The sequence below is a fragment of the Equus caballus genome, chromosome 29, assembly GCF_041296265.1.
Source record: "Equus caballus isolate H_3958 breed thoroughbred chromosome 29, TB-T2T, whole genome shotgun sequence".
Classification (NCBI taxonomy): Eukaryota; Metazoa; Chordata; class Mammalia; order Perissodactyla; family Equidae; genus Equus; species Equus caballus.
In genome coordinates this window covers 28,031,280-28,050,985 of record NC_091712.1, presented here as the reverse complement: position 1 = coordinate 28,050,985, position 19,706 = coordinate 28,031,280, and the positions used below count along the sequence as shown (strand labels likewise).

Below are 19,706 nucleotides of genomic sequence, written 5' to 3'. Positions count from 1 at the left end.
AAGGTTAATGTGAAAGAAGGAGAAAGCCACGGAGTGGAAAGGTCTCGACCGCATGAAAAATTATAATAAGTTGCAGCCTTATAGGAAAGCAAAGCAACAGATCTGTCGAATAAACAGATTTCATTTTAAATGTTACATTGGGAGATCACCTTCTGGCTTTTTCACTTTTCATTTTCATTTCTGAGAAGTTTCCTCTTCAGTATTTTATTTAAAATGTGGACCATGACCTGTAGATAAAATTGAAAATCACTTTCAAGAATGCGTTTCTTTTGTACACCACGCTAGGGGGAAAATATTGGGAAGGAATAATGATGGGCGAGCAGTTTTTCTCTTGAAAATTCGTGATGCTAACCTTACAGATGAAATTTTTTTTAAAAGCTAACTTTATAATGATGTTAAAGTAGTCACATTTTGAAAAAAATCAATCTATGCTCCTCTGTAACATCCAAGTGGTGTGACCTTTAAAGAAATAGATTAATATGTTGACTTTTCTTAATGAAATTGGCATAGTTGAAGTTAAATTTCAGATAGAAATGATTGTATTAATGGGTTTTGAGAATTTTCTTATTTTCCGCGATGGACCTCTTTTTAAGAATACTTGAACCTGTTATTTTAACTCAGTATTTTTTTAAGATGTTAGTTTTTGAAAGAGAGAATCTTCACAATGGAATTTATTCTATTTACACATAATATAGGGCACTATACCGTGGGCAGGAAAAATAATTTTTAGGTGTAACAACTGTTTGGTTCTAGTATTGACAAGAATTCCTCGTTATTAGAATTTGTTGATGTCCTGAGCCAAGGAAACAAATGTTGGGGTACTGGTCTGCGTATTTTTTTTAAAATCATGTTCCAGGGGTTGGCATTGTCTGCTTCCATGCTGATCCTCATTTTCTGGTCGTCTTCATTATTTTTTACTATTATTTGTTTATTTATTTTAATATCAGAGTTATTATACCACATACAGAGATAGCCTAGCTTCTCTTCTAGCAATTGCTCAAAACTATTTGATGTACAAAGGCTTTACCCCGATTTATTTTTCTTAACAATAGAGACAGTTGTATTACTTCTGTTACTACCATTCAAATCTAAATCAACCAGAAAAGATTACAAAGTGTACTACTGATGCAGTGTTGAGATAGATCTTCTGCAATGAATCTCTGCCGCTGAAGTGTTGCGAGAAAATATTCTTAGATAATTGTTTTTGCAGACCCGAAGTTAGTATTAAAAGTAGCTGTTATATATTCATTTTAGGACTCAATTTACTTTAAACTGCATGTGATTCAAAAGAGAAAAATATATTCAGTTAATCGGATATTTTTTCCCCGACCTACGTGTCATACTTAAAAACTTATCCGTTCAGTCTAGTATTTTATAAGGATATAGGAATCAATTTTTATACTTTGATTTGATGGAATCTATCATAAAGTTTTGAGGTTTTATCTAATTTCCTTTACAAACTCTTTCAATGTAGGAACAAGAAATTTTCAAAATGTATTTGCTTCACATAAATCTAAATTTATAAGTGAAATGTGTGAAAATTACCTTAGTGGTACATTCTCAAAATCTGAGAGGTGATAGTGTTTAACCAGATGACGTTAAGTAAAACACTGTTCTCCAATAGGATGACGTAAATATCAACTACTTTTAAAAGTAACTGGCTCACTGAAGTACTTGAAACGAAAGCATTAATAGAGTGAAATGTGAGACTTCATGTGCAGTATTTATCTTAGCACTACATTGTATGCAAAATTTTTATGCATATTGTAATGAAACAGCTAATAAAAATACTTAAAAATCCTGCTCACATTAGCGGCATGTCTTAGTTTGGGCTATTATAATAATAAATACCATAGACTGGGTGACTTAAACAACAAACATTTATTTCTCACAGTCTGGAGGCTGGGAATCCAAGATAAGGTGCTGGCAGATGTGGTGTCTGATGAAGGCTCTTCTCCTGGTTTGCAGACAGCTATCTTCTTGCTGTGCCCTCACATGGCGAAGAAAAAGGTCATCTCTAGTGTCTCTTCTTTTAAGGGCACTAATCTCATCTTGAAGGCTCCACCCTCATGATCCAACCACTTCCTAGACTCCCCACTTCCAAATACCATCACATTGGGGGTTAAGGCTTCAACATATGAATTTTGGAGGCATACAAGCATTTGATCCATAACACAATAGAATTATATATGTAAGAAATCTAATAATGAATATGGAGAGCCTAGCTAAAGAAAATTAGAAAAAATTGCAGATATATGGAAGAAAGATTCACGGCAAGACTTTCTTAATGGTATGCTTCAATAGTACAAATATGTACATTTTCATGAAATCAATCTACGTGTTAATTAAATTCTAATACAAAAGCTAATGGGTATAAATTTTGGAACCTGATAAGGTGACTTTCAAGTTCATCTATAAAAATGAGTAAGAATAGCTAGAAAGGGGAAAAAGAAAAAGATTAATAATGAGGAATAACTTTCATTAATAGGTTTATAATAGTGCGTCATGTAAATTAGTCCAACATTATAAAAGTTTCTAATTAGGAAAGAATATGATTATTAGAAAAGTAAGCATATCTGTAATATGTTTGGTAAATAATGGTGGCATTCCAAATTAGTATACAGTATTTACTATACGCCAAGCACTATTAAGAAATTTCCATACAGTATCTCTTTCAATCTGCACCAAACATCAAAATAGCAGGAACAATTTACAGCTTGGGAAAAATGAGAGGCAGATTAGGTAAAATAAAATGCTAAAGGGCACAGAGCTATTTAATGGAGGAGCTGGAATTCACAACCAATTCTGTCTGATTCCAGAACCTTTGATACTCACCACTATACAATACTGACGGTTTTTATTATATACGACAAAGGAAGATGAGGCAATTTCATGAAATGGCGGTCATCTGCTCCACACACCAGAAATTTCTAAGGGTTAAAATATTATATGTAAAAAAAGAAGCCATAGTTTTTACTGTTCTTCCTGAAAAGTTTTGAAAAGTCAGGGAGAGTTTCTCTTTTGTTTTAAGGTATAATAAACCCTCAATATATATTTGTTGAATATTGATGTTAAACAAATATTGGAATAGGGAGGGCCTTTCCATGTGTTAAATGAAAAGAAGAAAATACAAAAATCAATAAATTAGAATATGTCAATTAAGAGTTTCAATGTATCAAAAGCATCATAAGTAAAATGAAAGAGGAAAAATGTTTTCAGTATATCTGACAAATAATTCTGTTCCAGGTAAATAAATTAGAGAAAACATGTATTCAATCATAGAAATGTGGGTAAAAGTCCTGAAAAGACAAGTCACTCACAAAATAAGAGAAACAACCATCTGTGATGAAGTGATCAAATTCACCATTAATCCTAAATCACAATTGGAAACAAAAAGCTTCCAATATTTAAAAAATTAAATAGATGTAAATTTAAAAAAAGAATGTCCATGGCTGTGAAGGGTATGAGAAAATGAGCACTCACATACTGCAGGCAGGAGTCTAAACTTTTACATGTTTTATAGCATATTTGAAATATGAATAAAGATTTTAAAAATGTTCATGCCCCCTGGACTAATAATTTCACTTTTAGGTATTTATTCCAAGAAAATAATTAGAGCTTACGTAAAAAGTCTCGTCACAGTGTTATTTAAGATGGTGGAAATTGGAAATAAGGTAGTTTTATAATATCAGGTTAATGCTGAAATAAATTGTGATACATCTATCCTCTGGACATCTGTGCAGCCATCTGTCATAATCTTTCATGCTATTTAAAAAATGGGGAAAAGCTCATGATATATTGTCAAGGGAAAAATTGTAATTGCTTACCAATACATACACATAAAAATACAGTATGGCTTTGCAGATAAAATAGTAGATGGAATAATATCTGAGTGTTGGACTTATGTGTGACTTTTCTTTTTTTGCACATCTTTGTGTTTCAAATTTTCTAGAATAGCATGCATTTTAAAAAATCAGAATAAAATGGTCTTTTAAAATATCTTTAATAAATAGCTTTCCTATTAGCTTCTATATTGTGTTTATTTTAGAAATGAGAGCAAGGTAATTTTATACATGTAGATCACGTGATGCAGAACAGAATTCCTTCTCTCTCTTTCCTTTTTCTATTTTTGCTCAAAGCTGGTGAAAAGAGGTTTTGTTTTCCTTTTTGTCACAGATGTCATATTGTCATCCAGAGTGAAGAGATTAAGAATTTGATAGTAAAATAATATGTCAAAGTTATGGTAGCAAAAGCAGTCAATATCAGCAAGAAAAATGTGTGGTAAGGGTAAATTCTATCATTGTCCAGTCCTATCCCAATTTAGGGATGGTGCTTTTCCTTCTCCATCATAGCTGCCCTCCTGGGTATCAATAAGTACAGAGTCTACAGCTCATGTGACCCCCTGTCCCGGTGCCCCTTTGAATGCAATACCTTGTCTGCAGGTTTGGACTCAGTTCCTCTGCTGCTTTCTGACACTGGACTCAGAAAGTGCTTGGCCATCACACAAAGCTAACACAGTTCCTTTTCATGTGGTTCCCAGAGGTCTTTCCTCTCTTCCTTCCCCCTCAAACTTACCTGCTACACGATCATACCCATTTCCCCTTCCCTCTTCTTGGGAAACTTCCCCTCACCGAACCTCTCCAGGGATGGGATGACCTAGCTCTTTCACTGTGTTTTTATTCAACTCTAATCCTATGGCATTCAGTCCATGCCCTGCATCATTCAGACCAAGAGCCAATTTTTGTTCAAAATTGAATGTCTGTTTCTCTTTGCATTCCAGTTATAATCGTTCTAACTTTCTTAGAGTCAGTGACCAGAGAGAGGTCACATACAAGGAAGAGAAGAAAAGAAAAACAGAGTTATTAAGATTTCAAAATTTGTCACCAAAGGAATCTACCCTGAAGATGCTGAAAGTGCCAAAGCAGGCTCTTGTGATGTGTAGTTAGAATGTGATGCTGTCCTACAAGTTTGTTCAGAGGGAGCAAGAACACTGGAGGGAGGGAGTCAGTATACATAACACATATGCGAAATCATGTTGGGGGGCGAGGGGAAGCATGAAAGGGAGACCAGAGGGAGAAAGCATTGATTGGAGATGGGCTCTGTATGTTCTGGAAGGTCATCTGATGAGAAAAGTAAAGATGTTTGTGTAGCGTGTACTCATGCTATCCCCTAAGGTTGGTTGTTTTTTCTGGTAAGAAACTGAACCTTCAAGATCTTCTGGACATCACAGGCATAACTGTGGAGTTCACCAGAATATACAGCATAGTATTTGAACTGGGAAGTCACAGCATGGGAATCCTAACTCTGTGGCTGCACTGGGGATTGCAAACCGTGAGATTATGAATAATTCTCTCTTTAATTCTGAAGGTTGGAATTTCAGTCTTAATTTCTAGGCAGGCCCAGAGAAATCCCCATTTCTCTTGGGTTGCATAAAATATTCTAATTTGGTTTTAGAATGGAACAGTTCCTCATTCTAACATTCCAGTCCTTAAAATGACCAAAGAGGGTTATAGGCTCTAGATTCATAATGTTTGCACAAAAACACCTAAAATTTTCACAGACTCCAGTCTTTGCCTACATGAGTGCTATGGTTTTGAGTTCTATGATATTTACCCTAATTTCATGCAACAAATTAAGTACACTGAATCATTTGCTCCATGAAAAATGGCAAAATCTCTTTTTTGTTTATTGCCTTTGACAAACTCATTAGTACCATTTTGTGTTAATATCTTTGTAGATCCTTTGTCTTTTCTGGTGTGTAGTCAAAATCTTAGAACTATTATATCATAGAGAAATAAAGTCTTTAAGCTGCTCTAAATCAAAAGCTTCATTTTGTAAATGTGAAGGAGGTGGGGCTCTAAGCCAAGAGGTTAATAGCACAAGGAGATGCTGCTAATTAATGGTGACCTGAGACTCAAACTGGGGCCTCAGAACAGTGATATGAAATCTAGTTTTTATGCGTTGGATAACTTTAGAGGATATTATAAAATGTATTAAAAGCTTCTAAATGAAATTACCCCTTATTACTGATGTCAGATATGTACCTAAATCTCTTTCAAACTGTTTCCTTTCATTAAATTTGGATATAGGCAATTTTATTTATTTATCTTTATCTTATTGTCAATCCAGATAATTTCAGAACTATTATGTATGATTTACACAAATTGCAGGATACTTCTATTGAGGTGAATTGGAAAAGGAGATACCTGTGACAATAAAACAGAAAATATCGTGTAGAATGGAATGGAATAGAAGAGCGAGACAAAATGGAGAGAGCGGTACAAGATTTTACAACAACAAGATAGAATAAAACTAAAGCGCACAGAGCTGCACACTGGTTTCAACGTTTAGGATGAGATGCCTATGAGATACGCCTAAGAAAGACCAGGGGAGGAAAACCAGAGGAGGTAGAAGATAAGACTTAGGGAAAGGGGAGTCAAGAGTGCTGGAGTCACAAACTCGAGAAGGCTTGGAAGAGTTTAACAAAGATCGCAAATACTTGCATGCCAAGGAAATGAATTTACAAACTCCGTATTGAAACTTTTGCTGATGGAGAGTCTGACAATTTTCCAGTGAGCAAGGGCTAGCAAATGGAAATTAGAAGTACCCACTTTGACTAATAATAAAATAGCATGCATGTCTGTTTAGAGTTTTATCGTTTTATTTTAGTTAACATAAACATATTTACAAGGGCTTTTATTATTTTACGCTAACATTTTCTTTTCTCCAACATATTTTTCTTGCAAGACAGCTGATCTTAATCTTGCTCCAAAGGGTGGACTTCAAAGAGACCCTGAACTAGGCATTTTTTTTTGTATGTGTGTCTATTAGATTCCTTCTGCTATTTCGAAAACGATCTTCACAAAATGCTTTTCGTGTCGGATAACACTGTCAGGAACTCTTCACTCTTGGCAGTTACTGGAAGACCTGGATGCTGTTGTACACAGTTGTGTAACATAAGTCATTTTCCTTAATAGATTTTGGTGTCCAGAATTGTTTCACAGTTGTGGACTGTGTTTGTTCAGACTGGTAGTGGAAATGTGAAAGAAAAGATGAACCATATGCCGTGTGAATTCTCCTTTCATCTCTGAGTATGATTTTATACAAAAGTACCAGTGCTTCTTGCCTGTGAAAAGATAAAAGCAAACTAACAAACTGAAGAAGCACTCTGAGTTCATTCTGAAAATTGGCCGGATAGTGAATCTTTCTCACAAGCGGAAAGCTAAAACTTTACTGGAATTGTATCTTGGCCCATCCTACAGGGCTTCTATCATGATTCTAACAAAAGAAGCCATATAACAGTTAGGGCAAACTTGGTGGAGGCATGTACCTTGGTGAGACTTCAAGCAAAAAGAATTAAGCATGCCTTTATGAAATGATGTCATCCTTCCAGAGCTGCCAGCAATTTCTTTAATATTTTGCAGGAAGTCATGAAAAATTAGATATTAGCTTCATTAGGGCAAGAAATTTACCTAGTTCTCCCCATTTCCTAGAAGACTGATTGGCACATAGAGTCAATAAATATTAGATCGACTGACTGATTACTGGTTTACTGACTAGCTGAATTTGTCAGCTGCATTATTTCTTTCATCATGGAATTGGATAAAGCTACTCAATCTTGCAATGTAGTCCGTTCTTGTTTTGTGGCTCAACTGTGAAAATTGACATCATCCAAGAAGGACATTCAGTTTGAGAGGTCCCTTTGAAAATTTCAAAGACACCCGGTGACATCAAATGGTGAACTGTTTCTTCCCAAGAAAAATGTCTCCTGATGCCAATATCTATTCGTGGATGGAACTCCTGCCATACTTGTCATCCCATGTACCTTTTCTGTTTATCAATAAATATCATTTCTATGTGTGCGTGTTGACACTAAAGGTTTGACTAGAAATCCTGAGAGAGCAGTCTTGCATTCTGTTGTCAAAGTTATCAAATTTAAGAAGGCAAGGACCTTAAAAATCACAGCTTTTAAATATTTCCATCAAAGAAACAGGATTAGAATAAATGTTCTCTATTACCTAAAAATAATTGTGACTTTCCAGTGAATAAGTTCTGGAATGCTTGATTGGATTTGAAAGAAAAATTTTTACGTATTTTGAGAGAAATTGTAAAGCTATTTGGGAAGAAAATGACAGGAGTTCATTTGTTCTTGAATTAGTTTACTTGCTGGAGAGTTTCTCATGCAAGAGCTATTAACTCTCCTTAAAGGCCTTGTATTCACCATTTTAGAAACTATGGAAAAGAAATAATATCTTTTGGCCCAGCTGCTACTCTGGAATAAAGAATTATATGTAAACAGCTATACAAGATTTATAATACTCGAATAAATACTGCTGCAGACTAGAGTGAATGCCATGCCTTGTCAATATTTCTCCAGAAATCACCAGATATTTAGGAACACTGGAGAACTCTTTTGAAAATCATTAATCCTGAAACAGTGTTACAGTTAAAACACAGTTTGGAAATCCTTTTCTCATTGATGTAGATAACATCAATGACATGATCCTTCAAAGGTGTTCTTAGTGACTTGAGAATAAAGGCAACTATATGACAAGAATCTAACCTAAGTAATATTGGATATTTCTGTTGTGAGCGACGGAAGTCCTAATTCCATTTGCTATCACATACCTTTGTGAGTTAGAGCTTTTCCTGTTTGTCTCTCAATGAAAATATTAAAATTAATGCAGTGTGAAAGATAACAAACATTTCTCTGATAAAAACTAATTAATACTTTCAAATTGCCAGGCCAAATAATAGCAATCTTTCATTGAAATTTACTCTCGAGAATAATTAAAGTTTGCTTTCATTTAATTGGGATCTTTTGGATTCATTTCATCCTTTGCAGGAACTGGCCATTAATTTTTTCATTAAATGAAAGTAAGGGAGATAATTCTTTTTGAATACGTTTTTTATATGTTATCTACATGAAGGAAATCATTTTCTAAACAGTAAAATGAATTGTATACAAAATTTTATGACGATGTAATCCATAGCTTTCCTCAAAAAGAGAAGGAGATAAAAACATCTAATAAACTTGGAATAGAAGGGAACTACCTCCACATAATAAAGGTATATGAAAACCCACAGCTGATATCATACTCACAGCCAGCATCGTAACTCTCTAGTGAAGACTGAGCTTTTCTCCTAAGATCAGAAACAAGACAAGGATGCTCTCTTTCATTACATCTATCACTGTAGTACTGGAAGTCCTAGCCAGAGCAATTAGAAACGAAAAAGAAATAAAAGGCGTTCAATTGGAAACGAGCAAGTAAAGTTATCTTTGTTGCAGAAAACATGATCTTAAATGTAGAAAACTCTAAATATTCTACCAATAAAACTGTTAAATAAATAAATTCAGCAAAGTTGCAGGATACAAAATCAACGCTCAAAAAGCAGTTGTGTTTCTATACACTAACAATGAACAATCTGAAAAGGAAATTAGGAAAACAAAATAGCATCAAACAGAGCAAAATACTTAGGAATAAACTTAACCAAGGAGAAGAAAGGCATATATACATGGAAAGCTGCAAGTCGTTGCTGAAAGAAATTAAAGAAGATATAAATAAATGGAAAGACATTCTGTGTTCATGGATTGGAAAACTTTACATTATTTAGATGTCAGTATCACCTAAAGAGATCCACAGATTCAATGTAATCCCTATCAAAATCCCAAGAATGTTTTTTGTGGAAAGAGTAAAATCTTTCCTAAAACTCATATGGAATCTCAAAGGATCCAAAAAAAAAAAAAAACCAAATTTTGAAAAAGAACAAAATTATAGGGCTCACACTTCCTGTTTTCAAAACTAGAGTGTGGAATTGGCATAAATACAGACATCTAGGCCTATGGAATAGAATTGAGAGCCTAGAAATAAGCTTCTCACACATGATAAAGTGATTTTCTACAAGGATGCCAAGACTGTACAATGGCGAAAGAATGGTCTTTTCGACAAATAGTGTTGTGAAAACTGGATATCCACATGCTAAAAAATTGAAGTTGAATCTTTATGCTATATACAAAATTAACTCAAAATGGATTGAAGACCTAAATGTAAGAGGTAAAACTATAAAATTCTTAGAAGAAAACTCTCAGGGGAAAAGTTTTGTGTTATGGGATTTGGTGATGATTTCTTGGATATGACTCCAAGAGTCACAGACAACAAAAGAAAAAATAAATAAGACTTCATCAAATGAAAAACTTGTACATCAAAGGACACTGTCAGAATGAAAAGTCAATGCATGGAAAAGAATTTGCCAATCATGTATCTGATAAGAGAGTGACATGCAGAGTATATAAAAATATTCTTATAACTGATCAAAAAACAAACAACCTGATTAAAAAATGAACAAAAGGGGGCTGGCCCTGTGGCTGAGTGGTTAAGTTTGCGCGTTCCGCTGCAGGCGGCCCAGTGTTTCCTTGGTTCGAATCCTGGGCGCGGACATGGCACTGCTCATCAAACCACGCTGAGGCAGCATCCCACATGCCACAACTAGAAGGACCCACAACGAAGAATATACAACTATGTACTGGGGGGCTTTTGGGAGAAAAAAGAAAAAAATAAAATCTTAAAAAAAATGAACTAAAGATTTGAATTGACATTCTCCAAAGAAGACATACAAGTGCCCAATAAACATGTGAAAAGATATTCAACATCAGTAATCATCCGTGAAATGCAAATCAAAACCACAATGTGATACCACCTTGCACACATTAGGATGGCTATTATAAACAAACAAACAAAACCCCAGAAAATAACAAGTGTTGACAAAGATGTTGAGAAATTGGAACACTTGTGCATTGTTGGTGGGAATGTAAAATCTTTTAGCTTCTGTGGAAATGGTATGGAAAGTCCTCAAAAGGTTAAAAATAGAGTTACTATATGATATGGCAATTCTCCTTCTGTAGATATATCCAAAAGAAATGAAAGCAGGGATGCCAAAGATATTTGTACTCATTTTTATAACAGCATTACTCCCAACAGCCAAAAGGTGAAAGCAACCCAAGTGTCCATCAGCAGATGAACAGGTAAACAAAATGTGGTGTATACATACAGTGAAATAGCATTTAGTCTTAAAAAGAAGATAAAAACTCTGACATATGCTACAACATGGATGAACCTTGAGGACATTAAACCAAGTGAAATAAGCAAGTCACAAAAGCACAAATACTGTATGATTCTACTTATATGAGGAATCTAGTGTAGTCAAATTCATAGACACAAAGTACAATGGTGGTTGCCAGGAACTGGAGGGATGGGTGATTGAGGAGTTATTCTTTCATGGGTACGGAGTTTCAGTTGGGGAAGATGAAAAAATTCTGAAGTTGGATGGTGGTGATGGTTGCATAACAATGCGAATGTTATTAATATCTCAGGACTGTACACATAAAAATGGTTAAAATGATAAATTTTATGTCGTATATATTTTGCCACAGTTTTTCAAAAAAGAGCAGTATTTGTCCTTAAGTAAAGACTACAACAGTGCCTCATAGAACTTTTAGGAGGAAGAAAGATATGCATTATTCATACAGATCCAGGCAAAATTGTGAAATAAGGGGTTTGCTTTTAATATCCTCTACCTCTCTCTTTCTAGGTTTTTCCTAATTCTTACATGTTCTGTCATCTAAGAAATTTATGTTGTGGTGATTTACACATGCCATACTTTAATCCTGAGTTAATCCTGAGTTCTGCACCAATTTCTTCACCATTATCACTTTAAAATTTTATTCCTTCCCATTTTCTCAGAAGCATGCCCTAAGTTAACTATCACTTGGGGATTTAATTTAATATTTTTCTTCCCATTATGGTGTAAATGATTGAATCTATGATGGACTCTTCAGTGAATTTTTAATGAAGGAATCTGGCACTGTGCAAACCAATTCAGGAGATAATCAGATCTTCTAAGTAACCTCAAATCGCAACATAGAGACACCCTCACTCTTAGACTACAATACATCTGACTTTTGGTATCATAGAATTAAAAACAAAATGATAAATTCCGCAAGTTAAAAAGGCCCAGCAACATGGATTCGATTGAGAAGTTTCTGCATACCACTCCTTGTTGTTCCATATCCTGTCCAACTGTGGCACTACTCAACACAATTTAGTGATGGCTGTGGTGGAAGAAATCTACATAGAGTCAGATTTTAGTATAGCAAATCATTTCAGATTTGAATCTAGATGTGTGGCATATGGAATTAAAAGGCAAATCAGCCACAATTCAAGGAAAATTGTTTAAATGGTTTAAAATATACAATTCTCTGTTGGGGGAAAAATGAATATCCAGAAAATTTTCAGATGCATTTTTGAATATCCAGCAGTTATTTGAAGTTCATGATTGCTTTTCTAATAAAAATTAGTTGAAAATGTATGCTCATTAGATTCATTTTATAACAAAAAGAACCCCTGTTGAGACTGTTCAGAGGGAAAAATGTTTTATTTAGCTATTTTCCTAGTTCTAACACTTCCAGAAATCATCATCATTGTCCTTGTGTATTAAAAAGAGCAAAGAACATTGCAAACAGTTGTTAACTGAGTAATTGTAATGCAAAACAATTTCTTAGTACTTAAAAAATGTTTACACCTATGCAAGAATGTGTGTACATTTTATACACATATTGCTGAAATCTGATAAAAATAGAATATTTTATAATCACAAATAGATTGTGAAAATTGCTGGGAGCTAAAGGGGACTTGAAAATAGATATTTATGCAGATGCATGCATAGCTAATTGAATGACACACACACACATATATACGAATAACTATTTACTTTAGTTCATTTTTTGTTCAACCAGATTTCCTGGACTACTAAGGTTCCATGAGGTAATAACCGGTGTATTCCAGCTATTCTAAATATTTCAAAGGTCTTATGGCAATTGTAAATTTAGCCATGGTATGATTCATAGACCAATCAAATTTCTTCACTTTTGGATAGAATTATATCAATTCTGTCTGGAAATACTGCTTTCCTCGGGCTGACTAGAAGCTCTGATAGACTTCTAATTCTAGATCTTTGATAAAAATGGGACAGTGAATTAACAATTAGGCCTTAGAACAGAGCTTTAAGAGCTCATGTTCTGGAGTCAGAAAGACCTGGGTTCCAAGCTTGGTCCCAGCGCTCACTAGCTATTTTATCTTGGATGAATCACTTAATGTCTCTAACACATTGTCTAAGTTTCCTCATTTTTAAAATGGAAGAAAATGCTTGTTTCATAAGGTTGTTGTAAGAAATAAATAACCTACTACAAGAAGAATGCCTAGCACAGAACAAACTACCTCGATAAACTCTAGCTATTAAGATCTCTGTAATTATTACAGAATAATAGCTGGTCTGTGAAACCTTTCAAAATAGAAGTAAAATTCCTCCAGGAGTAAAATCAACAAAATAGACCTTTAGTAATAAAGTAGATTTAGTTAATGTTGTTTAAATGTGACATTTCTAAATCAGCTCTCAGTACTCATGTGAGTGATCTCAAGAACATGTACCAGACAGATGTATTATTATTATTAAATAATGCTTTGTCCAAAATGTGATTAAGTAAAAATTATGTTTTTGTGATTGAGTTGCCAAGCATTAACTATTAACCAGCATATTTACTCTCATGATAGCTGATGCAACCAGTAGGGCAAGAACAAACTTGTCAAAGGAAAATCTCCACCATTGCTGAGGACTACAACTGGACGGGTGCTATTTGTGGTTGAGATAATCTGCTTTTTTAGAGAGTGACATTTGCACAGGGTAGAGAATGGAATAAAGCCCTGCTTGGGCGGTTATTGTGAAAAACCAAGCGTCTGAATCCTTCTGCTTCTCCCAAGCCTCTTGGATTGGTTACATCCACAGAAAAAGAAAAAGAGCCAAAAAATGCCTTTGTTGTCATAAAAGCACTAAGAATTTCAAGAACACTGAGATTCCACAGGGAGGTGCTATGTTTAATTGCAGGGGTCCATCACAGCATCCAGGGATGGCTGAGTTTCAATCAGAGAGGCCTCTGTGATTTGGTCTGCCCAAACTTGAAATTCTGAAATGCCTGGATGGCAGGAATATCAAGGGGGAGTTGAAGATGTAACCTTAATAGTAATTCCTCATGTTTTATGGTGCCTAAGAGTTGTAAAGTATGTTTATATACATTATGTCATCCTCATAGCAATTGTTTGAGAGAGACAGGGCAGGATGTCATTACTCTAATCTTACAAGTGAAGAAAAGGGCTTGCCGTGCTTGAGTGGTTTGGCTAAGGCACCCAGTTAAAAAGAGAAAAAATCAGGATCAGGTCCTCACTTTTCTGACTTCCTGTGGTGTTCTTTCTATTTGACCATGTTGGTTTTCATGTATGGTGATTTATTAGCATGTTGTATGCAAAAAAAAGCTTTGCGTGAATAAAGTAGATTTAAAATGTGAAAAATAATCATATGTTAACCTATGTTTGTCATTTGTTGCTAAGCTTTCTTTTATTTCTATTGTCTTATTCCTTAAGAAGCTAAACGAGATTCTGATAGCTAATTTCTTTTTTTCTCATTAGGCTCGAATTATGAAAGATGTGATTTTGAGGATGGGCTCTGCAGTATGACACAAGATCAGAGTCTGAGACTTGGTTGGATCAAGAGAAATGGGATGACTGGTCTGTCAGCTCCATTTTACGATCACAATGGTGATATGTCTGGTAAATGTTTTGAATCTCTTTCTTTAATTTTTTTGCTCAAGTGGTCAATTAGGCCAGTAGAATCTTAGCTGATATTTAGATAGTAATAATGATAATATCTAATTTTATGCATTCTTTAATCAATTTCAAGGTATTTATGATTCTAAAATATTACATTGGATTCTCATAATTGGATTTCTGGGATCCCAAAGTCTATCTAGACAATACTTGGGATTTTCCAGCCATTTTGACTCTTTATGGAAATTGTAAAATTTAAACCTGATAATACTATATAGATGAATTGGTCAAATTTCTTTGCTTTTGGCTGGACTGATAGCTCTGTCTAGTAACACTTGTTTTCTCAGGCTGACTAGAAAACTCTGAGGTGCTGCTTACTAGTCTTTGAGGTGGCTCTGGAGCCACACATTTATTCATTTGTTTATTTGTTAACTAATGAACTTCATACATTCACCATTTTGTGCCAGGTGATTAAGATATTTCAGTGAGGAAAAATCAACTCCATGTCAGCTCTCATATATTGGGCTTAGACATGAAAAGAGGTAATAAATTGCATGGCGTAACTAATTGAAGGCTGGTGATTTTTTGTAAATGTGATGCTTCTCTCAAATAAACACAAATAAATGTTAAATATGAGTATTTCCCTAGAGATAATTTAAGAAAGCAAATGTTCAGGCTTTATAAAGGTATAAAACAATAGATTATTTGGAAATGTTTACATAAATACTACACATGTGGATTAGAATCCTGACTCCACTTACTAGCTGTATCTTGAACAATTAATTTTTTTAAGCCTTGGTTTTCTCAACTTTCAAAGGGCGAATAATGATGCTTAGTTCATAGGATAGTTGGTTTAAGAGCTAAATGAGATGTTGGTAAAAACTTGTCATAAAATATCTGATGTTCAAAAGAGCTATATATTTAGTACATTTCCGAATAATTTTGGTGTTCCTCACTTTAACGTCTATGTAAGTAAGATGGAGTTCCTTATGTTGTTTGGCTTTGATGTCAAAATACTTTTTTTTTTAGAGTTTTTAATAATTGTCAGGAATAAGCCAACTTTATCACAAGAAAGGCACCAGCTTCACAAACAGGACCAATGACTCACTGCAATGCTTGTAACTCGAATTGTGGATTCAGTTGTGTTAGATGGTGATATTGACTCTCGTTCCCAACTTTTAGCCATTGCAATGCCTTGTGAATTGTTTCATTCTGTATATCTCTCCTTTGGCATCTCCCCACTGCTCCTTCCTTTTAGTTAGAAGAAGAAGAATTTTCACAGCATACATTTGTTTACCCTAGTCTTCTTCATGGGTAGAATACCTGATCCTTTCCTCTTTTTTTGTATGTGGCTCTTACTCTATTCTTCTTGCTTACTCCTCATCTTAGATTTAGACAACACTAAGATCTCCATCATTGTACGTTTTTCCTTTCCCCCTTGTTTACTTCCCTCTTTCTTTCCTTTCTTCCTTCTCTTTTCTCATTTTGCTGTGCTAATTTTTTGATAGCCTAGCCATGAGATAAAATGGGGGTAATTCACATCAAAATTGAGATATTTTATAGGCAGACACCATTTTAACTGTGTCACTTGGTTTGACTTAAGATCTTTGGAGTCAGACTAGATGGGTTTGAACCCTGGCCCTGTCAAGCTGTTAGCTGTGTGGTCTCAGTTTCCTTATCCGTCAAGTGGAATAATAATAATACAAGCCTCATAGGGAAAGGGGGGCAAAATATGGCCTGGCATAGTTACTGAAGGGAGGTAATTTTAATAATAGTCACGTATCTTTTGTAACTGCAATTAAACGTTAAAATATGAGTATTTCCCTAGAGATAATTTTAAATAAGCAATTGTTCTGCTTTTAGATATTAGCTATTTGAAAATGTTTATGGAAAAATCATCTTGTTGGAATCTTGTCTCCATTCGAAAATCCTTATTTCATGAGTATTAATAAAATTTTTGATTAAGTTACTCTTGGAATAATTTGTCAGTGCTCCAAAATAATATTTTTCATCATGTAATCAATGCTTTGAGAAGTTTTCAGAGCTAAGTTTGAAAATCTATTAGAACATCAAACACATCACTGTGTCAATATTTCGAGTCTACTAAAGCTCAGGGCAGAGTGATTAAAATTTAGTATTGATTTTTAAAAGTGTATCGCATTACATTTAGATAAAATAGTATGACTATGAAAATTCAAATACATCTTTGCAATGACAGTAAACTTTATTTTTTAAAAAAGCATGGAATGTAAGAGTTTTTATTATAACTCATAAGAATATGAGTTTTAAATAATTCTGGAGTTTAGCTGATATTAAAGGTGATACATGAGGCTTTTAAAATGCATAATCCACTATAAGTCTAAAAAGTATAGGTTATCAAAGATAAAAAATAATGTATTTGAAAAGTTAACATTTCTCTTTATGTCACTGATTATTTTTGTTGAGTATTTAAAATTGGATTTAAGCGGGAATACTAGAATTTTTGTTTTTTTGACCAACTGTTAAATTGAATCTAAAATCTATATGTTATATTTTGAAACACACACACTATCAAACAGCACCCAATCTTTTTATTTTGTTCTAGGACGGTGTGATGGTCTTAGCCTAGGCCTGGAGGCCCTTTGCTATTCTCCGTAGCCACACCTGCAGTGACTCCTTGCTGGGGCATTTCTTTGGTCTGTGGGACTGTTGGACAGCACATGATAGCTTAGGAAGTTTCATCTACCTACACTCTGTATCTTCTTTGTTTTTCTTCCCAAAGCCCCAGTACATAGGTGCATATCCTAGTTCCTCTATGTGCGATGCTGCCACATCATGGCTTGAGGAGCAGTGTGTAGGTCCACACCCAGGATCCGAACCAGAGAACCCTGGGCCACTGAAGCAGAACATGTTAACTAAACCACTACACCACCCGGCAGGCCCCCTACACTGTGTTTCTTAATTCATGGTCATATTAACTCTATTTTGCCTAGTAAACTATAAATAGTGTCTATGTGCCCATTTATTTTTCATTTGTGTAGTTGTTCCCCCTGACGGTTTATTATAAAAACTTTCAAGCATATTAAAAAGTTGAAAAAAAATTATTGTGAATAGTATATACCCACCACTTAGGTTGTACAATTAAAATTACTATGTTTGTTTTAGCAAGAATCTATTTATCTACCCATCCATCAATCAATCATATTTTTTCCTTTTTTGCTGAGGAAGATTCACCCTGAGCTAACATCTATGCCAATTTTTCTCCATTTTCTATGGGGGTCACTGCCACAGCATGGCCACAGACGAGTGGTGTAGGTCAGTGCCCAGGAACCGAACCCAGGCTGCTAAAGTAGAGCACATTGAACTTAACCACTAGGCCACAGGGTCGGCCCCCAATCCATCATATTTTTAATGCACTCAGAGAATGTTGCTGGAATCACTTTATCCCAAATACATTATTTTGGTATTATTAAATAGCTGCAGGTGTCAACAAACTATGGCCTCTGGGTCATTTTCCTGTTTTTGTAAATAAAGTTTTATTTGAACACAGCCATGCTCATTCATTTACAAATTGTCTGTGGCTGTTTTTGTGCTACAATCTTGGTGTTGAGCGGTTGTGACACAGACCATATGGTCCACAAAGCCTAAACTATTTGGCCTTTTAAGAAAAAGTTTGCCCGCCCCCATGGTAGAGTACAGTATTCATTACTGTTCTTCTTCTTTAGAGGGAAAACTTGCTTTTTATAAAAACACCAATCTTAAGGGTACTCTTTGATAAGTTCTGACAAATGCATTCACCTGTGCAACCCACACTCCTAACAAAGTGTGGGACATTACATGTCATGCCAGAAAGTTCACTCATGTGCCTTCCTAGTCTATCCTTGCTGCCACCCTCCGCTCCCAAGGCAATCACTGTTTTGATTTTTCTTTTCATAGATTAGTTCTGCCTATTCTAGAACTTCATATAAATTAAGCCATACAGTATATAGACTTTTGTGGAAGATTTTTTTCACTTAGCATAACGCTTTCAGATTCATCCATGTCATAGCATGCATCATTAGTTCTTTCCTTTATGTTGCTGAGTAGGATGCAAGCATATGAGTTTACTTATCCATTCTCTATTTATGAACCCCTGTTTTTTTCCTGTTTTGGGCTATTATAAATAAAACTGTATGAGTATTTTTGTACAAGTCTTTGTGAACATATGTTTTTAATTCTCTGTGGTAAATACCTAGAAGTGAAATATTGTGTCCATGAATGTTTAGTTTCATGAGAAGTGCCAGAGCTTTTTCTAAGGTGATTGTACCATTTCACACTCCCACCAACAATCTATGAGACTTCCCATTGTTCCACACCTTTGTCAATATTTGGTGTTTGCTATTTTCACATGATCATTCCTCTAGGTGTATAGTGGTATTTCATTGTGGTTTGAATTTGATTTTTCCTGGTGGCTATTGATAAGGATCACTTTTACATGGGCATATTGGCTATAATATACCTTCTTTTGTGAATTTTCTGATCACATATTTTGCCTATTTTTTTATTGGTCTACTTGTCTTTTTATGAATGAATTTTACTTTTATAAAACAAGCTCTATTTTTTAGAATAGTTTTAGATTCACAGAAAAACTGAGCAGAAGTCACAGAGATTTCTTATATCCTTACTCCAAGCTCCTGCAGACAGACAGACTCCACTACTATGAAAATCCCATACTAGAGTGGTACATTTGTTATAATCGATGAACCTACATGGACACATCATTGTCACCCAAAGTCCACAGTTTATATTAGGGTTCACTCTTGGTGTTGTGCATTCTACAAATGTATGATGATATGTATCCACCATTATATTATCATACACAATAGTTTCTCTGACCTAAAAATCCTCTGTGCTCTGACTGTTCATTCCTTCCTCCTTACTAACCCCTGACAACTACTGATTCTTTCGCTCCTCTCTAGATTTGCCTTTTCCAGAATGTCATATGGTTGGAATCATACAGTATGCAGCATTTTCACATTGACTTCTTTCACATAGTAATGTGCACTTAAGATTCCTCCATGGCTTTTCATGGCT

At 34.7% G+C, this 19,706-nt stretch overlaps 1 protein-coding gene across 1 annotated transcript in view; it reads left to right on the top strand.

Moving 5' to 3' along the window:
• Positions 1–19,706, top strand: part of MALRD1 (MAM and LDL receptor class A domain containing 1) — a 653,802-nt gene that overhangs the window by 1,633 nt on the left and 632,463 nt on the right. The window contains exon 2 of the mRNA XM_023631939.2: positions 14,517–14,657. Within this exon, the coding sequence (XP_023487707.2) occupies positions 14,517–14,657 (141 nt within the window). The remainder of the gene's footprint in view (positions 1–14,516; positions 14,658–19,706) is intronic.